Raw genomic sequence first — 13508 nt, 5'->3', positions numbered from 1 at the left:
CTAAGATGACATGTAAGACCCATCTTGAAATAAACAAATAAATAAATAGCTTTTCCCCTAGAATTTTCTTTAAAAGTACTACAATGTCCACAACTGAAGTGGTTACTGTTTTTTCACTAATATAAAACACTGAATGTAAACCATGTTATCTTTAATCTGTATATGAAACCTGCTGTCAATTATAATTTGTCATGATATTAAATGATCATTGATGATAAAACATATTCTGTTTCAGGTATGCATAAAGGGTGAAGGAAGGAGATACCTTCAGATCAGTGAAACGCAACAGTAAAAACACATTTGTCAGAAAGCCAGCAGACACATGAACAGTAAGCATATCAAATTGGCATATATTCACAATCAGTAGTGCCTGCTCAGAGTCTTTCCATCATTCTGTCTTACTTCTCATTTGAAACAAACGGTTGGCTGCTCCAGCAGACATCCTGGACAAACTCAGCTGGAAAAGCATCTCATTTGCATTTCTAGAATCACAACTCAGGGATGAGTCAAATGAGGCCACAGTAAGTGCCCCAGCATAGACCCCGAAGGCAGTCAAGTCTTGCAGACAGTTCTCTCCAAACCCATTGCACGATGTCTTTATAGGCATAGGAAAATGAGCCATTACCATTCTATAATCCAGATGACCAGTAAAGTCAAGCAAAATGAAAACATCTGTCTACATCCAAATACAATCTTTCATGAAACTACTCTCCACAATTTCCCTGGTGAATATGCATGGCTTGATCATTTATTTGCTCAGCAGATCCATTCTCTTCCTCGGTGGTGTTCTACTTGAACACTATCCAAATTTTCAAACATGCATGAATTCTTCGTACACTCTGAAGTTAGAGACCATAAAATACTGCCTAATGACTGTTGTTGGTTGTTTTTGCTCTTCTGGCTCTTTGGCTCTTTTGGGGAGTCCACCACCCAGATCCCAAATAAATCACACATGAAGGCTTATTCTTAATTATAAATGCCTGGCCTTAGCTTACTTCTTGCCAGATTTTCTTAAATTATCCTGTCTACCTTGTGCCTCTGGGACTTTTCCTTTTCTTACTTCTGTATATCTTACTTTCACTCTTATTCAGTGGCTGGCTGTGTGGCTGTGTGGCTGTGTGGCTGTGTGGCTGTGTGGCTGTGTGGCTGGCCTCTAGCATCCTCCCCTCCTTGTTCTCTTGCTTCTTCTTCTTCTCTCCCAGTTTTCTCCTTCTATTTATTCTCTTTGCCTGCCAGCCCCACCCATCCTTTCCCCTGTCTTGCTATTGGCCATTCAGTTCTTTATTAGACCATCAGGTGTTTTAGACAGGCACAGTACACAGCTTCACATAGTTAAACAAATGCAACATAAAAGAATGCAACACATCTTTGCATCATTAAACAAATATTCCACAGCATAAACTAATGTAACACATCTTAAAATAATATTCTACAACAAATGGCTCAGGTCAAAACAAGCCTTGTAACAAGAGATTGATGGTACAAGACCATGAGGTATTTGTGTAACACTCTCGGAATTACAGAATATTTCAAAATATCTTAGCATTTCCTATACATTGACCTTGAAATCTAAATCTCCAGAGACCACTGGAACATTGCTGATGATCATCTCTGATTGGCCTGTTTAGATGTTCAGATTTGAGGAAACCCCAGGCTGAATGGTAGAATGCTTGCCTGACCCATGCAGCATCCTAAGTTTGACCCCGCATTGTGCCCCTTCGCCAAGAAATAGGGAAGTTAATAAGAACTCTTTTTTCCCTGGTTTTTGCCAAGATGCTTTCTGCAGCTCGAATGTAAAATGTCACCCCCTCCCCCCGACAGGCTTATATGTTTCAACACTTGGTGCCTTTCTGGGGATGCTGTTTTAGAGGGTTGAGGAACCTTTAAAAAGTGGGGCTCCTCTGGAGGAAGTGGGGCTTCTCTGGAGAAAGTGGGGCTCCTCTGGAGGAAGTGGGGCTCCTCTGGAGGAAGTGGGGCTCCTCTGGAGGAAGTGGGACTCCTCTGGAGGAAGTGGATTCCTCTGGAGGAAGTGGGGCTCCTCTGGAGGAAGTGGGGCTTCTCTGGAGGAAGTGGGACTTCTCTGGAGGAAGTGGGGCTCCTCTGGAGGAAGTGGGACTTCTCTGGAAGAAGTGGAGTTTCTGTGGATGAAATGAGGTTTCTCTGGAGGAAGTGGGGCTCCTCTGGAGGAAGTGGGGCTTCTCTGGAGGAAGTGGGACTTCTCTGGAGGAAGTGGAGTTTCTGTGGATGAAATGAGGTTTCTCTGGAGGAAGTCCATCACTAGAGGCAGAGCTTGAGATTCTATACCTGGACACATTTTTGGTCCCCTCTCTGTTCCTGTTCTGCCCAAATGTGAAGGAAAAGGTACCTAGCTCCACATTCCTGATACATGGGTCCTCTTGTAGCTATGCCCACCCCAACATGATAGACGGCACCCTCAAACTGTGACCCAAAACAAGTCCTTCCGTGGTTTCTCATCAAGTATTGGTCACAGTCACAAGTAAAGAACCGAACGTGGCATTCCACAGAGATACCAAACTGTCCAAATCAATGCACTTAGGAGGAATTGGTGAGGACACCATCAACGTTTCTAGACAACTACAGATTGCCTCATTGCATTGTTCAGCAACTTCAAAATCCATTTCACTCATTTTGTCTCCATCTTTCCATTCTTCCTTTTCTTTATGGTACAGACTTAGAGGGCAAAGTGTTCTGGACCCCTGAGATGTTTTCTTTTTATTCATATTACAGAGGTAAGGTGGCTAATTTATACATCACAGGAAATAAAACAGCAGTGGATATGGCTGAAGCTAAACAGATGTACAGAACTATTGGCAGTTCTGGGTAGTGTCCTTGAAAAATTCCAATTACTGCAGGAATAGCCATTTCTCCCAGGGTACCGCCAATTACAAAGAATGCCGTGGATTTTCCAGTTAAGGTGGTGTACTGCTCAATCCAGGAAACACCACTGGGAAACGTGGTTGCCAGGGAGGCCCCATACACAGAAGTTGCGATCCAGAGACAAAGAGGGGTCTTGTGAAAAAGCACCAGAAAGAAAGTTGAGACAAGACTGCCAATGTTACTCAACACGATCATGGTTCCAGGCTGTAAGAGTGTTGCAAAGACGATGGCCAGGCCCCTGCAGGCTGCAAAGGTCCCCCAGAAGACGGAGTTCAAGCCGGCTGCTTCACTTTCTTCCATGCCAACATGGGTGGTGGCGAAGGAGAAAATGTAAGACCCGTAGGTCACCTCAGCTCCGACGTAAAAGAAGAAGAAGAGGAAGAGGAGACAGAGCAGGGCCCAGTGATATTTAGCTCTTCGAGCTTCCTGAACAGATGCCATGGATTTCTTCTGCCTTGAGCTTTTCTTACAAAACAGACCAAACAGGAAGACAGAGACTACTAAGACGTAGGTGCCGATGAAAGCATAGGTCCACAGCAGGGTCATGTCCTCAGGCACCGCAAACAGAGAGTCTGAGGTGGCTCCAGAGGATCCGTTCAGCACTAGAGGGACAGAGTCTGTCTCTGTGTGGTTCTGAGCGGATGTTGTCGTACCCCAGGCCAGTTTAGCTAGCAGAGGAGCCAGGAAGGCACCCAAGGCAAAACTGAAGTGCAAGGCCTGCATGTGTGGAGCACCTTTGTCTCCCCAAAGAGCCAAGATGAGGACATTTGCACCTGCCAATGGAATGTGGAGAAAAGCGATGCATTGTAATGTCTTACAGACATGGCCTAAAGGCTGGTGCTCACCACCTTCTAGAGCCAGATACATTTGCAACAGTTTTTACAAAATAGTGTAAATGCCTCACTGGGGGTATAATATTTATCCATGTACTTGTTACTATGTATGTGATAAATATATGCAATAAATACATTACATAAATTATAATATATTCAGGCGGTGGTGGCGCACACCTTTAATCCCAGCACTCGGGAGCAGAGGCAGGTGGGTCTCTGTGAGTTCAAAGCCAGCCTGGTCTACACAGTGACAGCCATAGTAAGATCCTGTCTCAAAAAACCAAAATCAATCAATCAAAAAAAATAAAAATAAATAAATAAAAAATATAATATATTTAATAAATATACCTCAAACTTTAATAAGTATATTGCACATTTTTAGCTTTATGTACTTGGAGCTGGCAGCAACCAATGATTATTTATTTATGAGCAAAGCACCTAGTTAGGACCTGGATGCTCCTGTTACAGGAAACAAGAATATCTTCTAGGTGATAGTGTAATTTTGTCCACTTTTCCCGAAGTCCAACACTCAGAGTCACTGACCTGTGTCCAGAGAGCCAAATGAAACACCGAATACAGACATCATGGCAATCAGTACTGTTGCTGTCTTGCAGAAAGGGATGAGATAAAGACCAACTGTGGTAGCCAACACTGACATCCCTAAAGAAGGGCGAGAATGTCAGCTACAGAAGCAGCGTTCACACAGAGTCAAGCCAATGTCATAACAACAGAAATGAACGTAAGGTCATATGAACACTGGATAACGTGAGAATTTCTACAAATGGGTTATGTCTTATAAATACTATTGTTGCTGGAGGGCTTCTCTCCAGGTTCCCCAAGCCCCGCAGTCCCGCAATCCACATATAAAATAATCACTCAGACGCTTATATCACTTATAAACTGTATGGCCGTGGTAGGCTTCTTGCTAACTGTTCTTTTATCTTAAATTAACCCATTTTTATAAATCTATACCTTGCCACATGGCTGGTGGCTTCCCGGCGTCTTCACATGCTGCTTGTCCTGCCGGTGGCTGCAGTGTCTCCCCCTCCTTCTTCCTGTTTCCCCAATTCTCCTCTCTCTTTGTCCCGCCTATACTTCCTGCCTGGTCACTGGCCATCAGTGTTTTATTTATATAGAGTGATATCCACAGCACTTCCCTTTTTCTTCTTTTTTTAAAAAGGAAGGTTTTAACTTTAACATGGTAAAATTACATATAACAAAACAATTATCGAATTGCAGTTATAATATTAAAGAAGATGTCCTAATATTTGTGAATTTAAGGTTTTATATCTAACTTATCTTTTATCATAACTGAGGAAATTACAACTATCTAGTTTTCAACCACATCAAAGACCTGAGAAGGAACATAATGGTACCTGAGAAATGGTAGATGGATGCAAGCAATTTTCAGGAATCTTGCAAAAGTAGACCAAGACAGCTGGCAGCCTGGACAGTCACCTAATATTTCTTAGCATTGTTGGTGCATTCAAATTGGCTACAGGCCTAGAGTATCTGACAGACCATTTTCAGAAGCAGGATTTCTGAAAGACCATCTTACCCTGTCTTGGCAGAGTACAGTGGTCGCTTTCCTTGTGTCCCGCTTGTCCAGAAAGGACAGCATTGCATTTGTACTGTTAGCCATCAAGGCAAGGGCAGTTCTTTGCCCAGTAGGCCATTTTGTGCCAAAAAGACAAACTTCCAAATGGAAATGTCTTAGAAGCCCAACATTCTCTCGGGATCAATTGGTGTAGCCAGGAGCAATTGTGTCTCACGTCAACAGAATTTTAAGTTATTTAAATGCCATATTCTCTAGGTCTATGAAGTGTTTGAAGATTACCTATCTATCTGAAATATATCTATGTATACCTAGAAGACTTAACTAACATGGCTACAAATATGATTATCATAGATGACTAATTATTAATCTATTTTAATTATCCATTACAATTTTAAATGAGTTACATAAACAATACCTCAAACAAGAATAGAAATATATATATACAGTATAACAAAATTAACTTCAAGTTTGTATCAATAAACTAAAATTTATACCAATGTAAAACATTTTAAACATAAACTAAAATCTATACCAATGTAAAACATTTTAAACAAGTTGTTCTTTAAAAGTAGGTTGATTAATCTATCCTTTTATCTTATCATCTCTATATCCTCCTATATATCTATATCAAATCCCCTTTTCTTTTTTAGAAAGAGATCACATTTATAATCAACCTATTTTAAATAAAAATATTGGTTTTTCTCTGTCCCATACCAGAGGGCTCTTCTGATTTGGGACACAAGAATCTCTTAACCATTTTTTTTTAAAGCAGTATGTCTGGGTTTAGAGGGGGAGTGAGCCAATTCCACCTCTAAAGCCAGCTTGGTATATTTGGGAATTTGGGCGTAGCATCTCTTACTACTTCCTGCTGGAGGGGGGCGCTGTATCTTATGGGGACGCAAAGAAAATTTTAGGCCTATGGGGTAGTCCTTGAGGCTGTATTGTGGGAGCCAGTTGCCTTGAAACCGCTCTGGATGTTGGATCATCTGGGCCATGGTGTCATCGAAGACCTTTCAGGGGGTCTTGGCTGGTGAAACCTGATGTATCTTAATCTGGAACAAATCCACAGCCTCTGGCTTTCTGTGGAAACAAAAGCAGAATCTCTTTTCCAGAGCAACATATCCTTAAATCCAAATTTTGAAGTGAAGGTACCTTTAAAATATACATTTTGGCATAACTCAACAGCTTTTGTAATCAAATATTTTTCTTCAGTTACGAATATCAAAGAGAACATAATCCAGATTCTCTGTGTGGTAGCCATCTTTACGTGGCTTATGTTTTATATTACCTTGAGCCTATTGCTTTAAACTGCACCATTCTAAGACTGAAACGGTGCCGTGGCTGCTGGCTCCGCCCACTTCAGCTTCCCAACATGGCAGCGGTACGTTTTCCGCCAGCTTGAGGAGCCATCAATTCTCAGAAATCGTAGGTCTATGCTTTTATCAAAGCAGTGTGTAGCCCAGAAACCTTTTTTTTTTTTTTTTTTAATACTAGTAAAGACTAAATCTACCACACAGCGTAATGTGCCGCTGGCAGACGCCTCATTCCCGCCATACTGCCGGTCAAACGCACACGCCAGGAACCCGCCAGTGTTCAAACCCGCATTTTGCGGCGTCTAGCTGCCCGTATGAGACAAGAAGCAGGAACCTGGTTTTGGCTCTGTTTAGAATTGGTTATTAAATATTCTCAGGTTTAAGGTGGAAACTCGAGCCGTTGGGCTCCATTTGTTGCTGGAGGGCTTCTCTCCAGGTTCCCCAAGCCCCGCAGTCCCGCCATCCACTTATAAAATAATCACTCAGATGCTTATATCACTTATAAACTGTATGGCCGTGGTAGGCTTCTTGCTAACTGTTCTTTTATCTTAAATTAACCCATTTTTATAAATCTATACCTTGCCACGTGGCTGGTGGCTTCCCGGCGTCTTCACATGCTGCTTGTCCTGCCGGTGGCTGCAGTGTCTCCCCCTCCTTCTTCCTGTTTCCCCAATTCTCCTCTCTCTTTGTCCCGCCTATACTTCCTGCCTGGTCACTGGCCATCAGTGTTTTATTTATATAGAGTGATATCCACAGCATACTATATTATATTTATGGATTAAAAGTAACCAAAATAATTACTGGGTGTGACCATGTACATCTTTAATCCCAGTATTTGGGGGGCAGAGGCAGGTAAATCTCTGTGAATTTGAGGCCAGTTTGGTCTATGTAATAAGTTCTAGGACAGCCAGGACTACATAGAGATACCCTGCCTCAAATCTTCCTATCTATCTATCTATCTATCTATCTATCTATCTATCTATCTATCTATCTATCTATGTAGACTATTGAATGTATTATGAAAAGAAAAAAAGAGAGAATATGGATATGATAAGATTAAAAAGGGAGATTATGGAATCTACTTTTAAAAAGGAACTACTTGTTTTAAATAAGACAAGTAATGAAAATTTTTTGGTCTGAGCTTATCAGATGTTACTGGACTGGACATTGTTAATATATATAATGGAGTTTTTATCTGAATCTGTCAAATGTTAATGGACTAGACATCGTTAATGTAATCTTGACTGTGTATATTGTATATACTTACTGGATATAATTTTTCTTGTATAATTTTCTTTTTTAAATTTTAGACAAAAAGAGAGGAAATGTGGTATTGTATTCCCCCAATATTGTGCATGCTAATAAACTTACATATATATGTGTGTGTGTGTGTATGTATGTATATGTATATGTATATGTATATACACACTATAAACTATGACATGAGGACCATTGTAATACTACAAATAAATTGTAAACAGGTGTGGCAGGTGTGGAGAGCTCATTCTGACCTCTGCAGCCCTGGGAACCTGCCACACCTTCAAATGTGTGACCTGAGACTGGAGCCTCAGGAGCGCCAACACACAAACTGAAGAGTTCCCAGAGGGCTGAGTACAGATTCCCTCCACCAGCCCAGGTAGAGACAGGACCCGTGGAAGCCCAGTGCCGGGGAGGTGCCCACACACTACCCATGTCTGTTGTCGAGTCCGAATTAAGGCTGCACTTTTCATACTTAGAGCCAAGTTGCGAACAAAAGTTGATGTTTACTTACCTAAAAGTAAGAAATGATTCATACAGTCGAAAAGTGCCCCGCCAACCACAGAGCCACACAAGTAGCCGAGGGCACGGCCCACGAAGACTTCCGAAAGGCTGCTGATGTTCCGGTTCACATTCCTTGCCAGGTCTGGAAATGTGGGTCCCAATATGGCAACAGTCATTCCCTGAAATTAACAAAGATGAAAGATCTACTTGCAAACAAGGTAATACATGTTTCATTTTTGTCTACTACCAAAAAGGTGAGGAGTGGTGTGGTGATGTTTTAATTGTGCTGAAATGTGATTTTATTTGTACGTTAATAAATAAAGTTTGCCTGGAGATCAGAAGTCATTAGCAAGCCAGGAACAGAAGTCAGGTGGTGGTAGCCCACGCCCTTAATCTGATCACATGGCAGGCAGAGTCTCTGTGTGTTCAAGGACACAGCCAAGCGTGGTGACATGAACCTTTAATCCCAGTACCAATCATAGAGACCTGGAGGTCTGTATAGACAGGCAGTGACTAGGAAGTCATGTCGTTGGGTTTAGAGCTAATGAGAAGGCAGAACAGAAAGGCAATAAAAAGACAAGTCAGACAGGAAGAAACTCTCTCTCAGGGGAAGGACGGCAGCGAGTGGTAAGATAAGGTGGTCTTGGCTCTTCGCTGGTGCTCTGATCTCTTGGGCTTTTAACTCTGTATTTGGCTCTGTGCTTCTTATTTAATAAGACTGTTTAGAAATTCATCTACAGAGTGGGTTATAAAACAGAAATGTATTTTAAGGCCCATTCACAGTAAGAAAAACTTTACAATGATGATGATACTAATATTATAGAGCCATAGATCCTGATTGATTTTCTTCATTTCAAAACTTTTTTCTCTCCAAAATTATTTGATTATTTTTAAAAATATTAAAGGTTTGTTTACTTTTATTTATGTTTGTGGGTGTTTTACATGCATGTGCACCACAGGTGTGCAGTTCTCAAGGACGCTAGAAGAGGGCATCAGATCCCTTGGAACTAGAGTTATGGATGCTGTGAGCTATCATGTGAATGATGAGAATTGAACCCAGGTCCTCTGGAAGAATAGCTAGTGTTCTTAACTGCTGAGCTATCTCTCCAGCCAAAAATGACTTAATTTTTAAAGTTTTTCCCTATTTAAATAAAAGTTCATAAGAAGCTGGACGTAAGTACCTTTGATCCCAGCACTTGGGAAACAGAAGCAGGCAGATCTGTGATTCAAGGGCAGCCTGATCTACATAGCGAGTTCTGAGACAGCCAGGGCAATACAGACAAACCATGTCTTGAAAATCAAAACAAGATACGCTCACCCTGAACCTATTGGGAACAGGTAAGGCCCCAATCTCTGGACTGGAAAGCCCAGTTCTCTAGCCCCTAGACCCCATGGGCACATTTCGTGTCCCCCCCACCCTGCCCCCAGCCAGTGCAGCCCCAGAGACTAGCAGCAGCCTCTTCCCACTCCCACCCCCTCACAAACCATCCCCTGTGGCACCAGTGACTGCCGGAGACATACACCCCCTCCTGGACTAATTGGGAAGAAGAGCAACCACAGGAGCCAGAGACTCCACCTGCACCAATTGAAAGAACAGCGTCCTGGAGCTCCACCTGTTCAGATTAAAGAAAAAAAATGGGTAGATGGCAGTGTAAGAACACATTAAACAACATGAAGAGCAATACAGCACCACCAGAACCTAGTGGTACAACAGGAAGAACTGAACATCCCAAAGCAGATGATCCAGAAAAAAAAAATGACCTTAAAAACAACCTTGTGAAGATGATAGAGGCCCCAAAAGAGGAAATGAAAAATTCCCTTAAAGAAATGGAGAAAAAGACAAACAAAAAAATTGGAGGAAATCAAGAAATCTCTTCAAGAAAGTCAAGAAACCCAAGGAAAAAAATCAAACAGATGAAGGAAACAGTTCAAGACTTGAAAATTAAAATAGAGGCAATAAAGAAAACACAAACTGAGGGAATTCTGGAAAAGGAAAATCAGAGTAAACAAACAGAAACTACAGAGGCAAGCATAACCAACAGAATACAAGAAATGAGAGAGTCTCGGGCATTGAGGATACAATGGAGAAAATAGATTCATCGGTCAAAGAAAAAGTTAAATCCAGCAAATTTTTAACACAAAATATCCAGGAAGCCTGGGACACCATGTAAAGATTAAACATAAGAATAATAGGGATAGAATAAGGAGGAGAATTCCAGCTCAAAGGCACAGAAAATATATTCAACAAAATTATAGAAGAAAACTTTCCCAACATAAAGAAGGATATGCCTATGAAGATACAAGAAGCATACAGAACACCAAATAGACTGGACCACAAAAAAGTCCCCTTGCCACATAATAGTCAAAATAATAAACATAAATAATAAAGAAAGAATATTAAGAGCAGCAAAGTAAAAAGGTCGAGTAACATATAAAGGCAGACCTATCAGAATTACACTCAACTTCTCAATGGAAACTCTGAAAGCCAGAAGGTCCTGGACAGATATTCTGCAGATACTAAGAGACCACAGATACCCCCTCACACTACTATACCCAGCAAAGATTTTAATCACCGTAGATGGAGAAAACAAGATATTCCATGACAAAACCAGGCTTAAACATTACATATCTACAAATCCAGCCCTACTAGAAGGAAATTCCCAATACTTTCCAAACAAATGGACCTAAAAAACAAGCTGATATAGCTATCCTCATATCTAACAAAATAGATTTCAAATTAAAATCAATCAAAAGAGATGGAGAAGGACATTTCATATTCATCACAGGAAAAATCCATCAAGATGAATCCTCAATTCTGAACATTTATGCCCCTAATACAAGGGCATCTACATTTGTAAAAGAAACATTACTAAAGCTTACATCACACATCAAACCCCACACACTAATAGTGGGAGACTGCAACTCCCCTCTCTCACCACTGGGCAGGTCTGCCAGACAGAAACTTAACAGAGGAATAAGGGAACGAACAAATGTTATGACTCAGATGGACCTAACAGACATCTATAGAACATTTTGCCCAAACACAAAAGAATATACATTCTTTTCAGCACCCCATGGAACCTTTTCCAAAACTGACCACATACTTAGTAATAAAACAAATCTCAACAGATACAAAAAAAAATTGGAATAACCCCCTGTGTCTTATTGGATCACCATGGCTTAAAGTTAGAATTCAACACAAAATGCAGAAAGCCTACAAATTCATGGAAACTGAATAATGCTCAACTGAATCACCACTGATGAGGACAAAGGAAGAAATAAAGAAACTAAAGACTTCCTAGAATTCAATGAAAATGAATGCACAACATACCCAAACATATGGGACACTATGAAAGCAGTGCTAAGAGGAAAGTTCATAGCAGTAAGTCCCTGCATAGAGAAGTTGGAGAAATCTCACACTAGCAACCCAACAGCGCACCTAAAATCTCTAGAACAAAAAGAGGCAAACGCGCCCAGGAGGAATAGAAGACAGGAAATAATCAAATCCAGGGCTGAAATCAATAAAATAGAAACAAAGAGGACAATACAAAGAATCAATGAAAAAAAAGAGTTGGTTCTTTGAGAAAATCAACAAGATAGACAACCCCTTATCTAAACTAACAAAAAAATAGAGAGATAATACCCAAATTAATAAAATCAGAGCTGGGCAGTGGTGGCATACACCTTTAATCCCAGCACTTGGGAGGCAGAGCCAGGCAGATCTCTGTGAATTCAAGGCCAGGCTGGTCTATAGAGTGAGACTCAGGACAGGCACCAAAACTACACAGAGAAACCCTGTCTCTAAACAAACAAACAAACAAACAAACAAACAAAACAAAATCAGAAATGAAAAGGGGGACATAACAGACACCGAGGAAACCCAGAGAATCATTAGATCATACTTCAAAAACCTGTACTCCACAAAATTGGAAAATGTAAAAGAAATGAACAATTTTTGGATAGGTACCACACACCAAAATTAAATCAAGATCAGATAAACAATTTAAATAGAGCTATAACCCCTAAGGAAATAGAAGCAGTCATCAAGTCTCCCAACCAAAAAAAGCCCAGGACCAGATGGTTTTAGCACAGAATTCTACCAGAATTTCAAAGAACAGCTAATACCAATACTCCTGAAATTGTTTTGAATAATAGAAACAGAAGGAACATTGCAAAACTATTTTTACAAGGCTACAGTTACTCTGATACCCAAATCACATAAAGACACAAGTAGAAAAGAGAATTACAGACCAATCTCCCTCATGAACATTGATGCAAAAATTCTCAATAAAGCACTAGTAAGCTGAATCCAAGAACACATCAAAAAATCATGCACCATGATCAAGTAGGCTTCGTCCCAGAGATTTGAGAATGGTTCAACATACAAAAAAATCTGTCAATGTAGCCCACCATATAAACAAACTGAAAGAAAAAAAAAACATGATCATCTCATTAGATGTTGAAAAAGCCTTTGACAAAATCCAACACCCTTTCATGATAAAGGTCTTGGAGAGATCAGGGATACAAAGAACATTCCTAAACATATTAAAGACAATTTACAGCAAACCAACAGCCAACATCAAATTAAATGGCAAGAAACAAAGCAATTCCACTAAAATCAAGAACAAAACACGGCTGTCCACTCTCTCCATATCTATGCAATATAGTACTCAAAGTTCTAGCTAGAGCAATATGACAACAAAAGGAGATCAAGGGGATACAAATTGGAAAGGAAGAAGTCAAACTTTCACTATTTGCTAATGATATGATAGTATACATAAGTGACCCCAAAAATTCTACCAAGGAACTACTACAGCTGATAAACACTTTTAGTAATGTGACAGGATACAAGGTCAACTCAAAAAAATCAGTAGCCTTCCTATATACAAATGATAAATGGGCTGAGAAAGAAATTAGAGAAACATCACCCTTTACAATAGCCACAGATAACATAAAATACCTTGGGGTAACTCTAACCAAACAAGTGAAAGACCTGTATGACAAGAACTTTAAGTCTTTGAAGAAAGAAATTGAAGAAGATATTAGAAAATGGACTTTGGACTAGGAAAGCAGTTGGATGTTGTGAGCCAGGCTTGGAAGACACTAGTGCTGAGAGCAGTGTGGACCATAGAGGCAGAGCTTTAG

At 40.5% G+C, this 13508-nt stretch overlaps 1 protein-coding gene across 1 annotated transcript in view; it reads right to left on the bottom strand.

Annotated features, from left to right (window-relative positions):
* Nucleotides 1–1348: 1348 nt before the first annotated feature.
* The window catches only part of LOC102914457 (sodium-dependent glucose transporter 1C), a 29024-nt gene continuing 16864 nt past the window's right edge, over nucleotides 1349–13508 (bottom strand). The window contains exons 3-5 of the mRNA XM_042262051.2: nucleotides 8374–8542; nucleotides 4275–4391; nucleotides 1349–3671 (exon numbers count right to left, since the gene is read on the bottom strand). Coding sequence (XP_042117985.1) covers nucleotides 2743–3671; nucleotides 4275–4391; nucleotides 8374–8542 — 1215 coding nt within the window. The 3' untranslated portion in view covers nucleotides 1349–2742. The remainder of the gene's footprint in view (nucleotides 3672–4274; nucleotides 4392–8373; nucleotides 8543–13508) is intronic.

Source organism: Peromyscus maniculatus, chromosome 16 (genome assembly GCF_049852395.1).
Source record: "Peromyscus maniculatus bairdii isolate BWxNUB_F1_BW_parent chromosome 16, HU_Pman_BW_mat_3.1, whole genome shotgun sequence".
NCBI classification, from domain to species: Eukaryota; Metazoa; Chordata; class Mammalia; order Rodentia; family Cricetidae; genus Peromyscus; species Peromyscus maniculatus.
Note: the sequence above shows the minus strand (reverse complement) of the source record. Positions and strands in the feature narration are given on the sequence as shown.